The 24493-nt window shown below is 32.8% G+C and overlaps 2 protein-coding genes across 3 annotated transcripts in view; one reads left to right on the plus strand and one right to left on the minus strand.

Moving 5' to 3' along the window:
- LOC148312568 (ceramide-1-phosphate transfer protein) overlaps positions 1-8575 on the minus strand; it is a 250325-nt gene extending 241750 nt beyond the window's left edge. The window contains exons 1-4 of one of the 2 annotated variants that reach the window (XM_088276268.1): positions 8359-8575; positions 7688-7899; positions 6322-6497; positions 1760-5411 (exon numbers count right to left, since the gene is read on the minus strand). In XM_088276268.1, the coding sequence (XP_088132394.1) occupies positions 5283-5411; positions 6322-6497; positions 7688-7899; positions 8359-8474 (633 nt within the window). In that variant the 5' untranslated portion in view covers positions 8475-8575 and the 3' untranslated portion in view covers positions 1760-5282. Of the gene's footprint in view, positions 1-1759; positions 5412-6321; positions 6498-7687; positions 7900-8358 lie in introns of those variants that run through there. The other variant, XM_088276265.1, reaches the window with a different exon arrangement.
- A 680-nt stretch (positions 8576-9255) lies between these two features.
- LOC148312572 (uncharacterized) lies at positions 9256-21402 on the plus strand. The gene is made up of 8 exons (XM_088276617.1): positions 9256-9499; positions 9588-9870; positions 10791-11031; positions 14903-15099; positions 17200-17315; positions 18885-19012; positions 19353-19577; positions 20349-21402. The coding sequence occupies exons 1-8, from the start codon at positions 9437-9439 to the stop codon at positions 21202-21204; spliced, it is 2109 nt and encodes a 702-aa protein (XP_088132743.1). The 5' UTR covers positions 9256-9436; the 3' UTR covers positions 21205-21402.
- Positions 21403-24493: the final 3091 nt, after the last annotated feature.

Genomic DNA, 24493 nt, shown 5'->3' on the forward strand with positions numbered 1-24493 from the left:
ATTGAGCTTAATGAAACCATTTTGTAGAGAATTTTATTGTTTGTTTTTCCTTTGTTTTATTATGTTATAACAAATTGTTTATTTTGTTATTAAACTTTTTTGCCACATTTACCGAGTTTTATTTCTACATTGCAGGATATAAAGTAGAAAAAGGAAACATATCAATTTTACACTTGGCCAATCTCCGCATTTTAAATCAGTTGGAACATTAACAGCACGCGGAGCATTTAACATTTAATATCTTATTTTTTTGATATCTCAACATAGATGAAGAAGAATATGAAAGTCTAGGCATTTGCAAACTGTGTGTAAGTTCATTTTTAATTATGTTTATGCGTACTATTACTAAAAACCCTTAATATTCTACTTAAAACCATTACCATAACTTATATATGTAATTATTATTATGATACACTACTTAAATTCTTCTTCTTCTAACCCTTATCCGCACCCAATGGTGCATAGGGCACTGCATCGTATTGATGCAATGTAATCTTGATTGTCGTGTTGTTTTATTATATTTATGAATACTATTTTAAGATTACACTTTTTATTTTCTTAAACATATAGGAATAAAATAAAAGACAAAATGTAGTATAAATATTTATTTGCCATAACTATTTCAAACACAAAGCTTATAAAACGACTATTATAAAAGTATTGTCTGAATAACAATATACGAGCCTCAAAAAGTGGAACACAGATTGGAAATATATCAGTACCTATTAAAAACATATTGCGGAAGAACAAGAAATTTTATCTTGTCCCAAATGTGCTGTAAACGCCGGATATGCTACTGGCATCATATTTTTGGACATGCTTTATAGAAAATTAAATATAATAGAAACCACACCAAAAATAGATACCTAACCCGATCATGTGATCAGTGAACGATCATCTACTCATTGAATTAATAATATAATGTATCGTGGGTGTACTGCAAAAAACGTTAAATTGAAAATATCCAATTTTGACTTAATGATGCCGTATTATAAAGTTTTCAATGCTCTATAAACTGGCAAAATACAGTAAATAGTTTAAAATGTCATATTTTTGTAGTTTTAAAAGTAAATTCAAATTCAAGGTTAATAGCGGTTATTTTATTCAGGCTAAAAAAAGCTTTAAATAACGGATTATTCAAACAGGCATTTTAGAGTTAACGTTTTTTGCCAGTATACCCACAATACATTAGATTTTAACTCCTGGTTTACTAATAATATTGCGTTTATGGACATTTAATTTAAGTCAAAGATACAGTTTAACTCATACCACTCTAGGCCAGACATTCTGGCCCGTATGATTCTAGTAGGCAGCTCCGTGGGCCACAATGTCTGGCCCGGCGCAGGTATAACTTTAATCACTGATTTCTCTATCACCCAAGTATATTCTACCAAAAAATATTTCAGATAAATACAGTTAATTAACATGGTCAAACGAATTGCTAGACAGAGTGTCCCAAAATTAGGGAACCAAAATATTTATTTTAATGGTAGAAAAACGTCCCATTTTTTTTTATCAGAGTAGCTGATAGTTACTTTTTAGGGTTAAAATTACCCTTAAAAGGTGAAATAGCTGTTACTCTAAACGAATCTGTAGTAGGAACACAAATTGTCTTTGTTTTATATTAACACATTTGCGGATTAAGAAATTGCAAAAAGTTTAATTTGAGGACAAGACAGTTTCAACCATCTCATGTTTTCAGTGCTCGAAGGGCAAAGCGGTTGTAGTTGTTCCGTTTTTTTTATAAATATATAAAAAAAAATATTTAAAAAGATAAATATTTGTGTTTTATTATTAACACAAATATTTTAATTTCATACTTTTTCTGTGAGCCTAGGCGGCTCATTATTAGAAATAGGTATCAAATTGTGGTAGAGTGGGTTCGAACCGAGAAACTCTGACTTCAGAGTCCGCGACACTAACCACGGGACCACAACCCGACACCATGTTATATTTGTTCTACCGTTGAACAAGATATTTTGTCCTATAATAAGCCACAGTTTTACTTTCATTAGTACCCAGACAATAGATAATAAGTTTCAATTAGCATAAAGGTTTATCAGCCGGTCAAAAACTACCTAATGTCATTTGAGATGTATGTGCTCTGCTTATCAGCTGATATTCTCTTTGTTAGTAAAACAATCATATAGATATGGTAATTGATCTATAAAAATATATATATAATGTTTTTGAAATGCTGTCTAATATAACACGAAATACATGTGTGCTTTTAGGCACGGCTTCAAACTGCTATGGTGTCGGCAAACATGTTAATACTATAATATTTAATTCTATAAACTAAATTCTATTTTGATTATTAAGGAATGTTAAGAATCAAGTAGAAATAATATTTATGAATTTCAGTACAGTTATGAACATTTCGTGAAGTTAAAGGTATATTGAAGAAATATTGCACAGATATTATAGTAGGTTGTCCAAAAAACAATCATTTTTATAGCTTGGTGAATGATTTAGATAATAGAATTTGATCAATCATCTTTGGCTGGTACGAACACATACAGCATCTCTCGCAAATATTGTATACAAGCTTTCCAGTGTATTGATACATTAAATTAAGTCATATGTTTGCTTAATTATTTTAATTATTGTTTAACTTTACGGGATCCAACAGTTTCAGAAATGTAGCAGAGTACTTTTGTCTGTTTAATTTTTTTAATTAATTTTACAAAATTTAGTACCTAAATATATTCAATACCTTATAAAAATAAAGCCATAACTGTTTAATACATGCAATTAGAAAAACGTTTTATTTTATTTCAAAGATATTTTTGTTCATCGAATCAGACATCAAAATTGATCATTTTTTTGGTAATTTGTTTTTCCTATTTTAAGTTTTATATTACAAATAAAACCCTACCACAAAAAAATTGTTTGGAAAAATAAATCAAGTCATGTTAAGAGGACATAAAAAGTTATTTATAAACTATATTAATATTTTCTTATATATTTGAGCAAATTCCTGGCAGATTAACTAAACTGGATAAGGTTTTAGAACAAGACAAAAGGATTCAAATGGGATGTGTTTGTATATTAAAATCATGAAATAATGTTGGAATTAATTAACAAGATAACAATACATACATTATTCCAATGTAGTGGCTCTATACACCATTTGGTGTAGATAGGAGAAATATCTTGAGGTTAAGGAAGCCAAAATTATAAATCCATAACTGTCTTTTATTTGGCAAATTGTGATGATAATTTTTTATACATCCCAAAGTTATTATGTCCAAGCTAGACAGAAAACTACGTAAAATGGACTAAAAATTCACAATGACTTGAGCTGATGATAAGACTTAAAATTAGTTTCATGTACATACAGTAAAACATTATGTGGTCGAAATCTTTATCAACTACGTTACTCATAGATAAAATATTAAGAAAATATCATATTATGAAATCTGGCTACAAACAAGAAAGCATCTATTTATATACTCACATATATATACAAAAAGCATACAAGATACATAAAGCCCAGGTTATTTGTGTTACATATGGACATTTTTTGTACTTATTTTGTAAATAAATAATTTTATAACTTTGCAGCTAATAAAACACTTTTATAGCAATATTTCCAAACGTAACAATTGAAAGTGACAGTAATCAGTATAGAAATCCATATCAAAGGGGGCAATAAGAGAGAGGCTTTAGCCTTTGAACATATCTTTTAGAGTTGAAGACTCAATAAGTGACTTCGAGAGCCATAGTTCCTAAACTGGGGGGTCTGAGAGATTGCCCAAGTGGGTATTCTCTTTACCGGAATACTGACTCTCAAATCAAACTAGGTGTAGTAAAAAGTATCATGTGATCATTTAAGAAAACATGGAAAATATTTATCATCAAATTCAATCTTAGATTTACTCTCATGAATTTTAATAGTGGAATGATCATTTACAGCTTAAAATACATCATCGTTCAGCATTTAATAAATTAAGAAGAAAAAATACATCTGCATTAAAATATAAGAAAACATATTTTGTTTAAAAAAAACAATCTTTAGCAAGTATATTTAATATACAGAAGAAATATGGTAAGGTCATTGCAATCATTCAAATTGTGATTGTAAGTAGACTGAATGCAATAAAAATGCGATCTCTCAGACGAATGGCTGCAAAATGATGTACGATAGATGTAAGAATGGTGATATTTATAAGGAAGGAATGCAAGGCTGAGATAAGAATTATCGATAAAATTAAGAAAGGTGTCTAGAGATGGTTTGGACATGTGAATCGGATGAGTGAAGAAAGAACAGTAAAAAATATGAAGTGAATGTAGTTGGAAATAAAAGCAGAGGAAGACCGAGAAAAAGTTGGCATGATCAAGTATTTCAAATACTTGATCATGCCAAGCGAATAGTCGGCGGGTATGTATGAGGAGATGCGTGAATGTGGGAGAGGCGAATATTGTTTGCAAAGATGGAACGGTGGGACATTCTTTTCTATCTGGCTACCTCTGCGGAAGTAGCGTGATGGTTAATTATTTATTTAGAAGAGTAATTAAAAATCAAGCAAAATATCGGTATTTACCTTTTAAAGGAAATATCCGTATAATACATACATAATACATACATAATATATAATACATAATACATATACCAAAACAATAACAAAAATTAATGCACAATTAAATACTACATATCATTATTGAAATAATAATAATAAAAACTCCCACAGAGAATATTAGTTCAAGGCATTACGTCTAAAAAGTTTAATTAGTTATTTTATAAGTAATAAAACAGAAAATAATAAAAGTAGCAAATGTTGATTATAGAAGTAAATTTGTTTCTCTATTAAAACAGGTATAGAACATTATTTTTAATATTACATTTATTTGTAAATTATATAAAATGTTACTTTGTAATGAAATAACCAAGTAGATACACAATATTTATAAATTAGGCATAAGATACACTATAATACTTTTGAAAACTAAATACTGCTGCCAAATTATTGAATAATTAATTAATAATAATTACTACTAAAGAATAACGAACCTAAATAAGTTTGTAGGTAAAATTATTTTTGTTGACGTATAACCTAAATTAAAAGCAAAAGTAGGTTTAATCAATTGCAATTGTAAAATCATTTTGGTAAATTAAAATTTGGTTGCTAATAATATCAATATCCATCGCATTTGCTATGTACATACAAGGAAAGCACATGAAGGATTAATATTTTAGAATGTTTTTAGATATCACAGCATTGGCATTACATATATTTATTACAAGATACGTGAACGTTATATTAGCGGAGACAATGGTACTAGGGTAGACCGTGAAAATCAAAATCAGTGTATAGACATTCTACCCTCATGTACACCTCATCGCAAGTCTTCAAAGTATCTGGTAATATATTCAAGGCATCTAGTAATCGGTCTTCACTGCCAAATATCTAAAACAAATAAATACAAACTACTTGATGGCAGGATATACTTAAGAAATATCAGTTAAAATGTCTGACATCTGTCGACAACATGGATTTTTTACATTCTATCATTAATCGATATTTTGTAAGTATATCCTGCAATGGAGTTATGAAATTTCAAAGAGTAAATATTAGGTAATGTTTTTGTATGTGACTTGTGTTTTTTTGTAAGCAAAGTTGTGTTTAGCAATAGGTTGTCAATGTGCCGTATGCAGTTGATAACACATGGCTAAAATAGGATCTCATCGTGGCACAAGTGGTAGTTGAAGTGTTAACACATTGTTGGAGGGAACTGCTTAAAAGCATCTTTTGCATATTGTTGGTAGAGAGCGGGAGACGCTTATAAGCGTTCCATTTGCTTACTTTTGTTAGAACGCGAGAAACGCCAAAAAACGTTCTACAGATGGGAATTGGATTAATGGTTACTTATGATTAGTATACGACCCTAATTATATACTAATTATGGTCGGGAGTTGATGAAAAAACTGCCGAACAACAATATTTAAACTGAAAACCAACAATAGACAAACGGAATATTTTGATCTGGAATTCAGACAACTTGCCACACAAGTTTCTGAATAAGCACATCGCTTGCATTTATGGAAATGTACTGGGTTTATCAGAATTAATAATTTAGATAGTGTGTACCGACAAGATTAAATTGTACATATTCCGGGCCTTTCTGAATTCCTTCCAATTCGACCCATTCCTTCCGTCCATTTATATCCACCCAACTAAGTAAGATACTATAATATGAAGAATGTCCGTCTTCCTAGGGTATTTAAAAAGTAGTTTGCAGATAATGGTGGCTGAAGGTTTTTTATGCACGGCGAAATAAACAAATTGGAAAAAATAGAATATCAAATTTATTTTTCACCTTATTTAGAAGGTCTTGTCGATTGGGGAGAGCGTGCATGGCAAACATCGCAGCCTGCCTGATGTACCACGGGTGGAACTGTGCCAGGGAGTCCGAGTATGCCGCCTGACACACCGTGCAAGTGTTGGTCAAGTTATCTCCGTCACCGAGCTGCTTCAGAAAGAGTCTGATGAAGTCTGAACAGAAAGAGGATGAGATCATTACTCACATACGATAAAATTCAGTCGTTATCATTGAAGGAAGGAAATTATTAACTCGAAGATAGTTAGTGTGTTTCTTCCCTGAACCCTTTCCGGTCCCCCAAAAATTGTTTTTAAATCCAGGTAGACAGTTACATTCCAATGGAAAAGAATTGATTTGTCTTCAGCTCCACATACTGTTGTAATAAAGATGATTGAAAAAATGTGAGCTTGGATTTAAACTAAATAATATTAACCTTTTAAACGCGTTAACTTTGTTCCTAAGAGACGCTCGTGCGCGGCTGTATTTCGCCGTTTTTTAAATGATTACTTTTATCATGTATTTAGTTATGAAACGATTTATTTTCCTAAACAAAAACGTTCAATGGGATTCATTGTGCCTTTTTGGTACTCTATAATACACGTGTGTATTATTATTCTTGAAATATATCGTAATATAAACAAATTAGATCGTAACATAAATAAATCAAAGCACGCATCTTGTGTCACTCTTACCCACTGGCCATGCGTAGCGTCGAGAGTGAGACAGATATAGGGCATGATTATGGCGCGGACTAATTACCGACCGCAAGAAAAATCAGGGATCTGTTGTTTTATTTATCCTTGTGATATTACAAATTATTAGTCAGATATTTCAACAGATGTCATAAGGCCGAGGATTGACGTATTATTTTATCCAAAGTTCCACACCATGAAAAAATCCCTCCAACTTGAACTGAGGTTCGAAACTTGGAGCAAAGTGAAAACACAAACGCTTATGTCAGCCGCGTATGGGGCATGTCTTGTAAAAACACAAACGGTTATACGAGCCGCGTGGATCCGGTTAATGATGAAAAAAATGTCGAATAACATTCAACATGAGACCTACGAGGAAAAAAGCGATGATGAATGAGATTCGACATTGGCACGGTAAGGGTAAAGTATAAAATATATTTCAGCTTCGTTTTTCCGCTAAAAATTCACAAAAACAGATAAATGATTTAACATGATCACAAATAAATTATCTGAAATAAACCCCTAGGTAAAAAAATTATGTTAAGAAGAAATGTAGTGAAAACGATGAAACGTGGCCAATAAAAGGGTGTTATATTCTGAAAGTCAGGTGAATTGCCTGCTATATATTAAAACTATCTATTTTAATAAAGGGTACACAAAAGTTTACAAACCTAATCCACGGTGAAGTCTCAATAGAGTCCTAGATCCAGAAGTAAAATCGGGCTTTTCATGAATTCCTGTTGTTTTTTCGAAATTCATCATTTTTCTAAAACTCTCATAGTACGCTGCATCATCACTGTTCAAATGTTTTTCCATGATCTTTATTTTACTTTTCACATCACTACTTACAAAGGAAAATACCGATCCTATTAAATTTAAAAACCTGTAAAAACATATCAGTAATAAATCTCTCACTTTTAATCATCTGTATTCAATGGTGCATGAGACACTTTGTAAAAATGTTCACAATAAAATTTTATATCTTATTTATTGTTTAAAAGAAATATGTTGATTGAATCAGAAAACGAACTCAGAACTTTACGTATCAAATCTAAACGTACAAATTATTTCACTTCAGAGGTGGACAATATTATTAATGAATTAAATCGGTAAGAAAAGTTGTACGCAAGAATAAAATATTTTAAAAGCTGTCACTTATCTGTCAAATAAAGCTGTCAATCTGACAGTAGTGATACAATGACGAATAGTTTTCATTCGTATTTTACACATACATACATTTATTTATACATGTTTATTTATTTATTTATGTCAAGCAATCAAATGATAACATTTTCCTTGTTTTTAATCATTTCAATTGAGTTGGAAATATAAATATGCTTACTTCATAAGTTCAGTGTACCCATCAATGTATTTATCAATATGAACATCACCTTCATCTAGTAAACTTTCTTTAAATGTTTTGTTTACATGCACTAAATTCAAACAATTCGTCGACATTTTTTAACTATAATTATTTAATAAATCTAACTACAAAACAAAGATTTTAAAATTAACTCGACCCGATAACGAAACCTTCAACAAAAAGACTTATGATTACTAATGGGGGAATAAAATTAAATGATCGAGTATTCGTTTATTAGAATAAACGATTATTTTAATAATCGAATTGGTCGATTGTATCAAGAACGTTTCTTATGAGATTTTATTGATTCTCTCAGGACTTGACAATATGATACTTTGGAAAAAATAATTCAAGATAACCAAGAGGATAAATTCTTAAGGGACTTGACAATCTAAGGTTTTAGATAAACAGTTTGAGGTAACCAAAAAAAATTCTCCAACGGTATTTTTTTTATTCATCAGAGGAATTTTGTGAGGGTATTCAAAATACTCATTGTTACTTAAACATAACAAGCAATGAAGAATATTAAAAAAGGTAAAAAGATATTTAAGCAAGAAAAAAAGTATTGTAATGTTTGTAGCTACAATTATGTTTAAATAAGCTTTAGATTTTTACAGTTTACATTTAAAATATGTAAATATGTAAATAGGAAAACCTGATGTAGTGATATAAATCGACTCAGCGAGACTGAATTAATGGATTATTTGAAGAAAAAATCTAATCATTCGATTATGATTTATTTTGAACGCTGTATTTTATCTACTATTAGTTACAACACTAGATAATTGCCATTATAAAAAATAACATTGATACTTGCGTACTATCGTTCGACAAGTAGGCAGGTACTTAACGGCTATTTTTGCATTTAACCACCTTGTTTATTTTTGAAGACGAGGATTATTATTGTTTTTTCCGGTAACTGTCTTTTGCATTCGTATTTTTTAAACAATAGGGTTTCGTTCACTATTTTGTTCGACTGAAAGAAATGTATTTCGTTATCAATTGAGTATTATTGGAAATTGTTTTTAATCCCAATCGCGTCATAAATAACATAATTATGTCTGGTTTCTTGGATGTAAAGCTATGTGCAAAGGGAAACAGAAATTTAACTCCGTGGAAGGTATGATAAATTTTATGAGTATGTTGTATGTTTATTCGTTATCGATCGGTTTATTGCCGTGTTATGAACTTTTTATTTTCGTTTTTAGGCCTGGAAAAAACAATGGTGCATTCTGAGGCCGTCTCCGCTGAATGAGGGCGGAATTTCTATAATATTTCACACATCGGCAGGTTTGGCTTCCAACTCGAAAGTGGAAATACCTCGCCATTCTCTCATTTACCGCACCGAATCAAAGTCAAAAAATTATTCTTTCGGCATTTTCCCGACCTCGGAGAGCCGAAAACCGATTTTATTCCTGGCCGGTCAATCTGAAAGCGATAGTCAGTTGTGGATCGGAAGAATAAGGTCCATGTTACACGAAAATAAATCTGGTAAGTTCTTTTAAATACGTATGTGTGAGCAGTGCATTGTTTACACAGAACCCATCCAAATTTATTATTATTATTATTCAACCCTTTTTCAAATTATCAAAATTACAAAAAAATGTCCATCAATTCATAAAAAGTAACCTTTGTGTGTTAAGACTAGCCGATCCTATTTCTAACCCAATGCCTACCGGAGGGTCAATAGATTTTATTACATTTTGCTTTTTTTCTGCTTTATATAATTCCTTCTTTCATCATTCTGCAGTCACTTTGTGGTAACATCTATCCATTTGTAAGTTTTACTTGGTAAATACCATAATTTCTTAAAATCTATTGTGGCACATGTTTCTATGCATTCTGCGTCATTTCATTTTCAACACCGTTTTTGAAAAGTGTTGCGGAATGTATCGTAACACTTGTCACAATAGATTTTTCTAATTCTTAACCGGTTCTTTGCCTTAAGTGCATTTACGCGCTCTCCAATGCCGTGATCGCCAGGTTGGCCACACAAAATTAGCGCATAAACGCGCTCATATTTGTGCTTGTTTCTTCCTATGTCAGGCACTAATTTAAAATATGGAACACATAACATTACATAGTGTTCATATTTGGTTAGTTTTTATAATATCTTTCAAATATATCGCTGTTTAAATGCTAGAATCATGGGTGTCTTTTTCGAATATGAAAATGTTGACGATTTAGATACCATTTTTGGAATAAAGAGTTGATTTTTTTTTATGTTGTGGCCCTTTAGCATTTAACCAGCGATATACGCAAAAAATATGATTTTGTTAGCTATTACTTTTCTTAAAATGTTACGGCCTAGTGGGAACAGCCTTACTAATAATACCTCATGGCACTTAAAGGGTAAGTAGTGGTATTTACCAAGTAAAACTTAAATTAATAATAATTCCTTTTTGTTTCAGAAAAAGGAAACCAACAGCAGTTTTTCAATGTGTCCATCGTTGACAATGCATTCACCAACTTGTGCGGCTTCAAGGGCCTGTACGGGCGTCTCACGGTCTCCACAGTAGGATTCCAAATATCGGATTACTATAACAACACCTGCAAAGTGTTCTTACCGTGGAATTATGTCAGCGATATTAAACTTGTGGGCGCTGAGAAAATTATTGACAAGAACAGAATTTGTTCAGTCACTACTAACAGGTAATTTATTATTTTTAAATGATTGAATAAATGTGCCGTGTTATTAGTTTGTTACGTTTGATTAATCCTTATAGTGCTCAATAAATATGGCTATGTTGTAAAGATAAGAATGTTAGGTGTTCAATGCGTGGACATATTGATACAAGTGTATTTTCTCATTAGAGTGTAATCAATGATTTTTAAAATATTTAACCATGCTCAGCGTTAGAAGAAAAAAGTCCCTCTCCAAGCACAAGAGCTCAGTCTCTTTTTTGGAGAGGCTCAGCGCTAAAATAACTAAAATAATAAGATTGTATTAAGTAGAAATGTATGGAAATTGTATTTAAAAAAATGAACTAACTATTAAATAATTTAAAAAAAACAACAAAAAACAAAATTTAAATCTACAATTTTTTTTTATGATTTCATATTTTTAGTATATTTATGATGAGATTTTGATTTGCTACAAAAAATAATTTATGGCAAGGTGTTTCAATTATCTATTCAGCATATCGCTCACTCCTTTCAAGTACGTCATAAATCAAAAATCGTCAATTTTCAGTTGTGCATGTTTTCGGAATGCATAGAAAATGTACTATATCCCAGCAAAAGAGGCATATTTTCCACCTAATATTTACCTGCTACAGGGCAGAAAGTATTGTTTTTACATTTTGAAGAAAAGGTTTTGTTTGGTTATTTTTTAAAATATACTAAATATTTTTCAAATGGATAAAAAATCAAGTTTTTTGATTTATGACGTTCTTGAAAGGAGTGAGCGATATGTGATAGTAAAAAATGATAAACTTAACACATTTTTTTCGGCCGGTTTTTTCATCAACCCTGACCCTAATTATACTCTGGCAGTCTGCCGCCCGACCCTCAGTATACTAATCATAAGTAACCGCAAACCCAATTCCCATCTGTACAATGTTTGTTTGCGTCAAATATAACGCTTTTAAGCATCTCCCGCTCCTTGTGGATGCATCGATTACATTACAAAACGTTAAAACAAATTTATGAGGCGAATGTCGTTGGAAAAAGGAGCAGAGGAAGGCCGAGAAAAACTTGGCACAATCAGGCATGCCAAATACTTGACCACTTGGTCAGGTTAGGAGTCGAAATAATCAGTCGGTATGTATGAGGAGATACATGAATGTGGGAGAGGCAAAGAATGTTTGCAAAGACAGAATGGTGTGGCGTTCTATTCTCTCTGCGGGGAAGCGGCGTGATGATTAGTTAGTTATTTAAATCAAAATGTAAGTGTTCGTTTGTTTGAAACCTTAAATTTCCTTAAGTTATTTACCGATTGCTTTAAAACGTTCAAAACATTTGGCACAACGTTCCATTAGAATACGCCCGTGTTTTTATGTATCTGACAGCTAAAAATATTTTTTTCAATCAGCATTTTTATCGCAATGGTAGCATCATCTCTTGAATGTATGACCTACTCGCGTAATACTACACATTGCTCACTGCGGACAGCGTGCTTCTCTAAAGCTACTATCACTTGGGATTTTCAATGTTTTCAATTGCATGATTGTTTCATAGATTTAGAATATTTCCATTCCCTCTCAAGCATTGTGAAATTTTACATATTAGAAACGCGTGCTTTTCATTTTCTCTCTTTTCCATTTTACCAGATTGAGCTGTGGCTACGCGTGACCAAGTATATCTAATAATAAATAAAACTCGAGCGGACAGCTAATTAAGTTGTAATGTCAAGAAAAGGTTGTATGTGAGCATGTGTTATGGCACCTGTATCATTATTTATTTATCCTCCCAACCGTGTCTGTAAGTCACCTATTACTCGAGCGGACAGCTAATTAAGTTGTAATGTCAAGAAAAGGTTGTATGTGAGCATGTGTTATGGCACCTGTATCATTATTTATTTATCCTCCCAACCGTGTCTGTAAGTCACCTATTACTCGAGCGGACAGCTAATTAAGTTGTAATGTCAAGAAAAGGTTGTATGTGAGCATGTGTTATGGCACCTGTATCATTATTTATTTATCCTCCCAACCGTGTCTGTAAGTCACCTATTACTCGAGCGGACAGCTAATTAAGTTGTAATGTCAAGAAAAGGTTGTATGTGAGCATGTGTTATGGCACCTGTATCATTATTTATTTATCCTCCCAACCGTGTCTGTAAGTCACCTATTACTCGAGCGGACAGCTAATTAAGTTGTAATGTCAAGAAAAGGTTGTATGTGAGCATGTGTTATGGCACCTGTATCATTATTTATTTATCCTCCCAACCGTGTCTGTAAGTCACCTATTACTCGAGCGGACAGCTAATTAAGTTGTAATGTCAAGAAAAGGTTGTATGTGAGCATGTGTTATGGCACCTGTATCATTATTTATTTATCCTCCCAACCGTGTCTGTAAGTCACCTATTACTCGAGCGGACAGCTAATTAAGTTGTAATGTCAAGAAAAGGTTGTATGTGAGCATGTGTTATGGCACCTGTATCATTATTTATTTATCCTCCCAACCGTGTCTGTAAGTCACCTATTACTCGAGCGGACAGCTAATTAAGTTGTAATGTCAAGAAAAGGTTGTATGTGAGCATGTGTTATGGCACCTGTATCATTATTTATTTATCCTCCCAACCGTGTCTGTAAGTCACCTATTACTCGAGCGGACAGCTAATTAAGTTGTAATGTCAAGAAAAGGTTGTATGTGAGCATGTGTTATGGCACCTGTATCATTATTTATTTATCCTCCCAACCGTGTCTGTAAGTCACCTATTACTCGAGCGGACAGCTAATTAAGTTGTAATGTCAAGAAAAGGTTGTATGTGAGCATGTGTTATGGCACCTGTATCATTATTTATTTAATCTCTGACGTAAAAACTTTTAAAATCTTTTTATTGTTATAACTCAATCCATATTACGAAAAAATTATGTATGTGTAATTCGTGGATATTTGGCTCCATAGTGCAATGGTATGCTACCTTGAATGAGGTAGATTTTTAAAAAATGGAAGTTTGGGTTTTTACAAGGCTTACGGCCTGTCATAGGCTGGTTTAAGTGATCACTTTATACGCAAATATTCACAATTCTACCCGTGATTGACAATCATACTACTCCAATTTCGGATGTTGTATTTATCCTTTAATTGATACCTTCTATCACATGCGAGTTCTTGGCATCTTCTATGGTTGAGTTGAGTAAGTTTTTTAATTTGCAAAGAGCTCTTTATGAATTATATGCGAGATTCTTTCTGAATCATTTTACGTACTAGGAGAAACTCGAAAATATGATTTTCAATTTTATTGACATATTATATTACCTTATATTTTGACCAGTTCTTTTATTAATAACATTTTGAGTGTGTGTTTGCTAAAAAATGCAATACGTTCCCTCTTAATGTAAAATGTTTACTAGCTTTGAATGATGTGAATAGTTACATTATTTTGGATAATTTTCTAAAGAAAAATAATGAAAAATAAATTATTCATAGATTTAGCGTTTAATTTGTTGAACTCTATTTTAATTTATGTACTAAATGTTAATTGTTAAAAAAAACATAAAATTCAATTTTGTGACAATTGTTTCGCCTAGTTATGGCATTTTCAAACAAATGTGAATCCACCAAACAACAATAGTTAATGGGGCATGTAGGTTAACTATTGTTGTCAATTATTACTGCACATCTTCAAACTATTACCTAAGTACCTAGAATTGTATAGCTATGTCCATTTAATCTTCACATTTGTCTGAAAATGAAAAAACTAGGCGAAACAACTGTGACAAAATTTAATTTTATGTGTTTTTATAACAATAAAATATGACTTAGTAGACTAAAAAATCAGTATTTGATTTAACATTTAATACATAAATTAAAAAGTAAGGGTTAAATTTTCATTCTGTTCATTTGTTTGTTTTATTAGGGAGTTTGAATTTGGACATGGCGAAATCCTTCTATTCTGCCATTCCGCGCAGTCTCTTGTGAGGAGTCTCCAGCAGCGGTCTCCGTGTGAAAGTCCTGAGATCACCTTGAGGAAGTTGAACCGGAGAATCAGCCGCAGCGAAGGCGCTCTGTTCAAGATGACCGATGATTGCCCACAGGATAATCAGAGAGATTCCGGTAATGAACACTGTATTATATTTATTGTAACTGCAGACAGTTGGTAGAATTCCATATTGAATTGTTGGGTAATATATCCAAAATTAAACACGGTTATTGGATTGAATTCTACTTTTATTTACATATCGTAGTCATACAGGAGAAAAAACCAAGTGCATTTCTTACAAAATGTGATCATTGACTATTTGATATCTTACTAGCTTAATACATATTGCCCTGAAAAACATCCCAAAGGATTTTAAACTTGGAAGTATAATATATTGACTTGGTTAAAATGACTAACTGCATTGATGTTTATTTTGTTACCAAGCAAAAGTGACTTAAATGGCCCTCCTGAACATTTTACATTTTGTTAGTTGGTCACTTTCTCCTGTATGACTGCGATACATACGATAATATGTGATGCGTTTTGTCTTATTAAGACATTATCAAACACTCATGGTCTTTGATAATGTCTTAATAAAACGAAACGCGTTACATATTATCATATATCGCTCATCCCTTTCAAGAACGTCATAAATCAAAAATCGTCAATTTTCAGTTGTGCATGTTTTCGTAATGCCCAGAAAATGTACTATATCCCAGCAAAAGTGGCATTTTTTAAACTTAATATTTACCCGCCACAGAGCAGAAAGTGTTGTTTTTGCATTTTTAATAAAAGGTATTGTTTAATTATTTTTTTTAAATATAATAAATACTTTTCAAATGAAGAAAAAACCTTCAGGTTTTACCTAAAAAGACCTGTTGCACAGTAAAAAGTTCAATAAATGGCTTGATATTTATTTTTAAACTTTTTAAACTTTAAATTTATCCATTATAACATGGAGAAGAAATGCCGAGAAAGTATAGAAAATAAGTAAGTAAGTGTCGCTCAAAATATAAACAGGTTATAATTTAACAACATTTGATTGTGTCCCAAAATTTGTTCACAGATCTGCGTTTTCTCCATTTGAGAGTTATTTTTACATTTTTGACATGTAAACATAGATAGAGAAGAATATGGAAGTCTGGGTATTGACAGGGCATAAGTGCTTGAAAAAAAATATTTTTGTGGTTGTCAATCATCGGTTGAATGGTGAATGTTGCACATGTGTAAAGTGATCACTTAACCAGCCTATGAAAAGTCATAAGCCCTGTAAATACCCAGACTTCTATATTCTTCTTCATCTGTATTGAGATAGCAGTGTCAATCAATGAATGAAGATAATTGAATAATTATTTTTATCTTAATTGCAATTTTTATTATTTGATTTTCGCATAGATTTATGATTATGAAACATGTTTTGTTTGATTTTAAAGAATTATGTTTAGAACAACGTTTACATGTGTAAAAACACTGTTGGTACAGCTGTGCTCCATAAAACACCCACACACTTAGTTATGGTTTATTAAGCAGTAATATTTTATTATATGTGTCTCAATTTGAGATAAAACATCACTTTTATATGAAAGAAGATGGGAGTCTAAACATCTCAAGGGAACATCTGAATATTGATAGACATTTTGAAATGCCTATAATATTGATAATTGTCCGCCTCCGTAGTGTAATGGTCAGCATGCTCGGCTACTGTTCTGGAGGTCCCGGTTTGGATTCCCAGGGGGTCAAATAAATTGTTTGTTTCACTCAATATTTATTCAATATTATTACCCCGGACTAATACCTGAAGCAGAGGGCTGCTCACCTTTCCTTCATGAGTTAACAATCAAGATAACACTGCGTTTATATGACGCAGTCCCTATGCACCATTGGGGTGCTGATAAGGGGTTGAAGAAGAAGATAATTTAGTATTTAGGTTGTCAGTCATGGGCAGAATATTACATGTGTATAATCGCTTATCCCAGTCTGACACTTTGTAACACCCATACTATGTACCATTCTTCTTCATCTATTTTGAGATATCGATGTCAATCAATGAAACGAGATAACTGAATAATTATTTTAGTTCTGACAAGAGATTAGCACTGTTTCTGACGTCAGTAATAATCTTAATCACTGGCTCTACATGTGATAGGTGCATAAATAGACTTATTTGTTTTATCACCTTTATCTTTGTTATGTTAACAATGGAATTTTATCTCAGAATGCTCTTTTAAATTTAGGATTGTCATCGTGCGGCCCGATGTCGTCAGAAAACAACATCAAATGGGACAACAGTTCGAGAGACAATTCCGTTCGTGTGTCTGTTGACGAGAACGGATTCGCCCTCAAAGGAATGGTTCGTAGAAATAAAACGATACTTTACATTTTATTTTTACTATTAATTATAATATGTTCCATTACATATCCAAATAGCATTTATCATGATGTATTAGAACAATATTTTAAGTATTAAAATCTAACACTGGTCTAATTATTTGTATATTTTTTTGTTTTATTTTTTTATTATTGTAATAAATAAGCATTAACTTTGTGGATCATATTGATATGATACACAAAAGTCATAAATTAAACCCTAAAGAGGGCAAAGAGGGAGTTGTTGCCGAAACTAGTTGGTTGTTAGTAAAAATGTGAGTGGATCAAAAAACAAAGTCTTTTTATTTCTCAATATAATACATGCTTAAATATATTTTTTTAAAACATTTAAAAAAAATTAATTCGTGATAATTATGCCTGACTTATTATTACGTACGTGCCTATAGTTTTACAAGCTATAAAAGGACCCTCAGTCCATTTAATCTTCACAGTAGTTTGATGATTTTTACGTTTTTTTTTAAATAAAAAAAAAATATACAACTAGTAAAACCTAGAAATCAGTGTTTGATTTTAATATCAAAAATATAAACTATGGAGTTCTACAAATTAAACGCCAAAATGAATAAACATGTATTAGAACTATCAACAGAGACATTTTTTATTTATTGTTTCGGCATTAACTTTGTGGTTAGACATGTTACAATGATTAAAGAAACACTTGTTTTTATACCACTTGAGTTTTATTAAGTCCGCCTCCGTAGTGTAATGGTCAGCATGCTCGGCTACCGTTCTGGAGGTCCCGGGTTCGATTCCCAAGGGGGGTAAAATAAGTATAAGTGATTTTTTCACTGTCATATTTATTCAATATTACCCTGGACTGGTACCTGAAGCGGAGGGCTGATCACCTTTCCTTCATGTGTAAACGATCAAGATAACACTGCGTTTATATGACGCAGTGCCCTATGCACCATTGGGGTGCGGATAAGGGTTTTATTATTATTATATTATTGAGTTTTATTAAAGACTACTACTAGTTTTGGAAGCTAAACTTCCATGTGGTATAAAAACAAGTGTTTCCTTAATTATCAATAGACAATATTAACGAAGGGAATTAACACTTTGACTGCCAATATATTTTCATAAAATCTCCTAAAATGCTTTGTGTTTTTTTCACAAAATAATGTAATTACAATACCTGTAGTACTTGTTTTAACATAATTTTATGGCAAGTTATTGAGTTTTTTTCGTGTGTCGGGTACACGGATAACCGGCACAACACAATTGGAAGAATTCAAAAGTTGGCGCTGTTTCGACTGCCTTATCGATACGAACATGGGATCACGTCCTCTGTGAATAGCAATTTAAGTATTTATATTGCACTTAATTGACAGCTTAAAAAATAAAGTCAAAATAAGGTGTCAGCCACTGGTGGCCATCTCAAGGCAGGAACAATCAGCGTTCATGTACGTGGAGTAGGCTACGCATGTCCGCATAGTTGGAGTAGTCCAGCGATCTATCCTCTCCGCCTACCCCTTCCGTGGAGAGATGTGATTAGTTGGTTTAGTTAATGGTTGAATCATGTATTTTCCAGATGGCCTCCACATTAATATCAGCGGGATTGCTGTTGAGCACTCCGAGATTCCGCAGCAATACTTCCATGTCTCTGGAGCAAGTTGACGATGTACTGTCTCCACTCCACCGCTTCCCAGATACCTTGAGGTAATTTAAACAAAATAAAAATAAAATCTTCCTATCCCTTGAATATTATCCAGACCAGCCATTGCTGCTTTAGGGACTCAGTTACGTCAGGAAAATTTTGTATTGGTTCTAAGTTGTGTCGGGTTGTGATCCCGTGGTCAGTGTCCAGGACTCTTAATTCAGAGTTTCTCGGTTGGAACCCACTCTACCCACAATTTGATACCTATTTCTAATAATGAGCCACTTAGGCTCACAGAAATAGTATGAAATTGAAATATTTGTGTGAATAGTAGAAACACAAATATTTCTCTTTTCTTTTAAAAAAAAAAAGTTTTGTGAATCACATAATTTGTTCTTCTAGGTCTTCGAGTTTCAATCGCCGCTGCTCCGGGGCGTCTATAGCCTCCGGCATATACGAGGAGATATCAGAATCCCCCTCCTCGTCTCTGGAGCCCCGGCGGAGCAGCGCCGCCGACAGCATGTACGAGGTGCTCTCCGACTGCTGTCCCTCACGCAGGAGACTCAGCCGGAGGGCCCCGCCGCCACCGCTGCCCCCGAGGACCAAGAACAACTCCAGACTGGACAGGTCTGTAACATCTTCAAATCGTTACCCCTTACTTAAAACTTCGGCAAAGAATGGCGAGGTGCTATATTTGGTCAGTACGGAGTTGGATTCACGATTCGTGTACCCCTAAGATCAGCACTGTGAACAGGGGCATTCCAAATGTCGCTACATCATAGAATGCTATGCATTCCATGGACTGATTTGGTCAAGAGTAGAAGACAGCTGGTGACTGATATCAAAGTCCGGAAGGTGTCCTATCCGGGGCACATGCTTAGGAGAGAGAAGTATGAGTTATTTCACTTAATAGAGGGTCGACGAGGTGTGGGCAGAAGGCAGATCTCCTGGTTTTGGAATATACAAGATTGGACAGGGATTAGAACAGTTGAGGTTTTTTTATTTAGAGCTACCCGAGACAGAGAGGAATTTGAAACAGGATTTAAAGGGGAAATTATGAGTTACAAAGTTATAACCTAAACAAGTATTTCATTTAAACTTCACCCTGTAAGATTACTTTTGCAATGAAACTCAAATCGTCGTCAGTGTCATTATAAGGATGACCTATAAACTGACAATATAGAAATTCAATACACTTTGTCATGGTAGTATAGTAGTTATCGCATTTAGCTTTCATTTTGGAGACCCAGGGGGTCAAATAAAATATTGATTAAGTTTACAAAAGTTATAAAATTAGTTATGATACATTTTTGCTGTAAAATTTATTTAGCTGTAGGACTAGAACTGATCACCTTGCCTCAGCGTAATTAATAATTTTATCAATTTTATTTTTTTCAGTGCCAGCGATTCTGGTATGGAAGAAGACAGTTTGTGTTCCACGCCGGACGATGTCAAATGGACATACGCCCACGACTTACCAAGAATGACCACGCCGCAGAAAGACGGTTCCAAATTCAACCCCGAAACATCTTCCAATAGATCGGCCTATAAGAGCCGAGACCGCCTCCATTCGGCTTTAGACGTATTCCGAAAACGGATAAAAAGCGACTCCCAGGTCCCGAGAAACGTCGAAGACAAATCATACGATTGTGACACGGCTTCTTACCAAGGTTCGGATAGTATCCCGACAAGAAAGAGGTTGTTCGATTTTAATGTTACTCCCGGGAAATCTATACACATGATCAGGAATTCCAGAGTGGGAAGAGCGATCAGAAAACTAGGAGGGAGGGGAAATATGAACAGCATGAAGAACGCGGCAAAAAGTTGCGAAACGCTCGACTGCGATGACGTCAGTGCGAAGTTTGAATCCAACCGATGTTCAAAATCGGTAGAAAATTTAGATTGCAGTAACGATGTCAGCGATCATTCTTACCAAGAGAAGGAGAGCTACTTCAACCTGTCGAGCGAATGGTGCCCAGACAACGGAAACATAAAAGACCTCTCCGCGATTTGCGCAGAGACGGAAGACAAAACAAACGACCCTCAAGATATTTTCGATCTTATTTTGCAAGGTCATTTGGAGCTTGCGAAACAAAAAATGAGGCACAAACAGCCGGAGGAGGACTATGTCCTGATGTCGCCGTGTGGCAGACTGTCAAAAAGTAATATGCCAAAGATTCCGAGTATTTCCGTCAGCGAGCCGCCCCTCATTCCCGTTGAGGACAACTACACCGTTATGAGAAGTGCTTACTGAATAATACTTATTTTCGAAACCAGCTTGATGAAACCTAAGACTTGTTTCCACGAATGGAAATTAACTGTATACCATCGTTATAATACTGACATTTTAGATCTGATTTGTATTAAACCTTTATTAGTGATTCTTTATATCCACTAACCGATGGTCCATGATTTTGTAATTTTTTGCAAAATAATTAAATCATAAATAAAACACAATTTTTTCACTACTAACAAGATGACTTTGTAAATTTAAATTATTTATTCTCTTGTGAAATGAGAGTTTTTCATTAATTTATATTTACATCATAGAATTAATTTCTTTACACGGGGTCAACTTATTTACGCACCATTTGAAGAAAAATCTTCTAACACTTTCCCATGCCAAATGGTGCATAGGGCACTGCATCGCATCGATGCAATGTTTCATTGATCGTTAAAAACATTAAGGCGGGATCAGTCCTGCGCTTCAGGTACCACGGCTGTCCAAACTCAAAACACAGTAAGGGACATTTTTTTGTAGTATGTTTTTTTTGCATTTCTGGACTAAGTAGATTCTACTTAGTCCAAAAATGCAAAAAAAAACGTACTACAAAAAAATGTCCCTTACTGTGTTTTAAGTTTGGACAGCCGACCAGTCCCGGGTGATATTAAATAAATTTGAGAATGAAAAAAGATTTGTTTATTTTCACCCCCTCGGTTAAAATTAAATTGTCGCTACATAGTATAATATTCAAGTATGGAGGATGAGGTAGAAGTCTCCAATGAAGTAATTAAATGATGACATTAAATTTGAGAATTGATTGTGTTTTATTCGTGTTTGACAATTGCCAAAAAATTCAAAAATGGACTGACGAAATACTTGTACCTTACTTGATACATATTTGAATAATGACGAAGAAACCACTGGTGATTATCTGTGTACTACGATAATGCTTATTTGTTTTTTTTATTTAAGTTTTACTTTTAAATTCTAATGTGACACATATTTCAATGCATTCCGCATCATTTTCTCATACACAATGCATTGAAACATGTGCTTACATTAGATTTTATGAAGTAGTGCCATTAACTAAGTAAAGCTTAAATTAAAAATGTATAGATATTACTTCAAAGTAACTGCCGAATCAATTAATAAAACTTTATTTAGTTGATAATGACAAACCTTGAATGTCCAAACATATCGCACACTCCTTTCAAGAACGTCATAAATCAAAAAGCTTGATTTTTCAGGAGAAGGGTTTTAAAGTTTAAAAATATAATACAGTGTATTAAAAATAAATATCAAGCCACTTACTAAACTTTTTACTGTGCAACAGACTTTTTAGGTAAAACCAGGAGGTTTTTCCTCCATTTGAAAAATATTTAGTATATTTAAAAAAATAATTAAACAATACCTTTTCTTCAAAATGCAAAAACAACACTTTCTGCCCTGTAGCGGGTAAATATTAAGTTAAAAATATGCCGCTTTTGCTGGGATATAGTACATTTTCTGGGCATTCTGAAAACATGCACAACTGAAAATTGAGGATTTTTGATTTATGACGTTCTTGAAAGGAGTGAGCGATATGTTAAAACCGTCTCATCCTAAAAAAAAATAATGCATAGGATTTTGGTTAGAATACTCATGTAATTTGACATAGATGTATTATAATGGATATTCCCATATTGTGCATGTATAAGATTTTTATGACAGCTAATATTTTTTACATAGGCTAATTTTACACTTTTACAATATTTTGAATTAAATTTTTGGAATATTGTTTATAATTCCATTCTTTATAATATACTGTATAACACGTGGAATCTCGTATTGTGATCAATTTGGCACCCATGTCTAACTTTTGATAACAATAAGCGGAAGATAAAATGAAATATATTTTTAATATTATTGAATTTTTTCACAATTTATGGAAAAAATACAAATATTACCCATGTTTTATTGATCTCCATGACAAGATATCTTCAAAAGGATACACACATTACTTTTTAATCACTTTTATCAATCCATAGCCACCAGAATTCATAAAAATATCCAAAGATTGATAAAGAAGGCTGGTTATTTTTAAACAATCAGTGTGCAAGGATTTGAGACCAGCTGATTGACTAACCCAATAAAATATAGGACACTGCAACATATTGATGCAGTATTATCTTGATCATTAATTACATGATGAAGTCCTGCAGTTCAGTCAAGGATAATATTAAATAAATATAGTGAAAAATTATTAATAATAATAATAAAACCCTTATCCACACCCCAATGGTGCATAGGGCACTTATATTTATTTGACTCCCCCTGGGAATCGAACCCGGGACCTCCAGAACGGTAGGCGAGCGTGCTGACCATTACTAATTTACTAATTTTTACTAATATTACTATTATAAGACATTACTAATTTTTTTTTAACCCCTAAGGGAATCAAACTCAGGACCTCCAGCACGGTAGCCAAATGCGTGGTGCCCTCTAAATTACCTATCTTACATTTATAATGATAATAAATGATTAATAAAATTGACTTCGTTCACAATAAGCAGTTTCCACCATATTTGATGTGATATATTTTACAATAGATGTTAAAAAAATAAAATATGTGGTGATTTTATTCCTTTCAAATATGCCGGTGTTTCTCAATCGAGACCAAAACCTTGAAGGGAACGGTAGAAAATAAAATCACAACCCTTTGCTGAAGATTATTTGTCTAAGTTTAAATTGACTTAAACCTTTTGCGTATGCAACATACACATTGACTGGCTCATTGCTGTCAGTATTTTATATCAACCATCCAATCCAATTTTGTTAGTTATAAATATTTTTATATTGCTATACTTTATATGTGTAAAAGTTTTGATACAACACGTTTTCATGATCTCACTTATAAAAATAATAAAAGTCTACAATATTTTGATATAAATTAATAAACTTTTGTACTTAAAATGTGCCAATTATTGCTTATTGCATAAAAATGCCTTCTATGTCTGCCTTATATGTGAATTTTGTAATAATTGTGTATGCTAATGCAAAGGAATCTAAATGAATATGCTGTGTTTGTAACTTAAATATACAATAATAGGAATAATTGTATTTTGAGGGCTTGTTTTGCCATTTATAAAAGTATGCCTGCAAAGTGAATTTTACAAAATTGGTTGTGCTTTGGAAGATTGTCTCGTCGGTCAATTATCTAGGTTTAAAATTCCAACACTGGTCACTGAGGGTGTAAATTTAATTACGTTTTTGTAAATCTTGTAAATTTTTTAAGAAATTTTATCGTAAGGTTTTAAAAAGGCTGAATTTTTAACATACA

The sequence above is a fragment of the Brachycentrus maculatus genome, unplaced genomic scaffold, assembly GCF_059751285.1.
Source record: "Brachycentrus maculatus isolate JH-2025_06_01 unplaced genomic scaffold, ASM5975128v1 h1tg000038l, whole genome shotgun sequence".
Taxonomy (NCBI): Eukaryota; Metazoa; Arthropoda; class Insecta; order Trichoptera; family Brachycentridae; genus Brachycentrus; species Brachycentrus maculatus.

Excerpts from the sequence above, each read along its gene's own strand:
- LOC148312572 (XM_088276617.1), top strand. The coding sequence starts at position 9,437 with ATGTCTGGTTTCTTGGATGTAAAGCTATGTGCAAAGGGAAACAGAAAT. Across the intron at positions 9,871-10,790 it reads GTTACACGAAAATAAATCTG|AAAAAGGAAACCAACAGCAG; the intron begins GTAAGTTCTTTT and ends TTTTTGTTTCAG. Across the intron at positions 17,316-18,884 it reads GATTCGCCCTCAAAGGAATG|ATGGCCTCCACATTAATATC; the intron begins GTTCGTAGAAAT and ends TGTATTTTCCAG.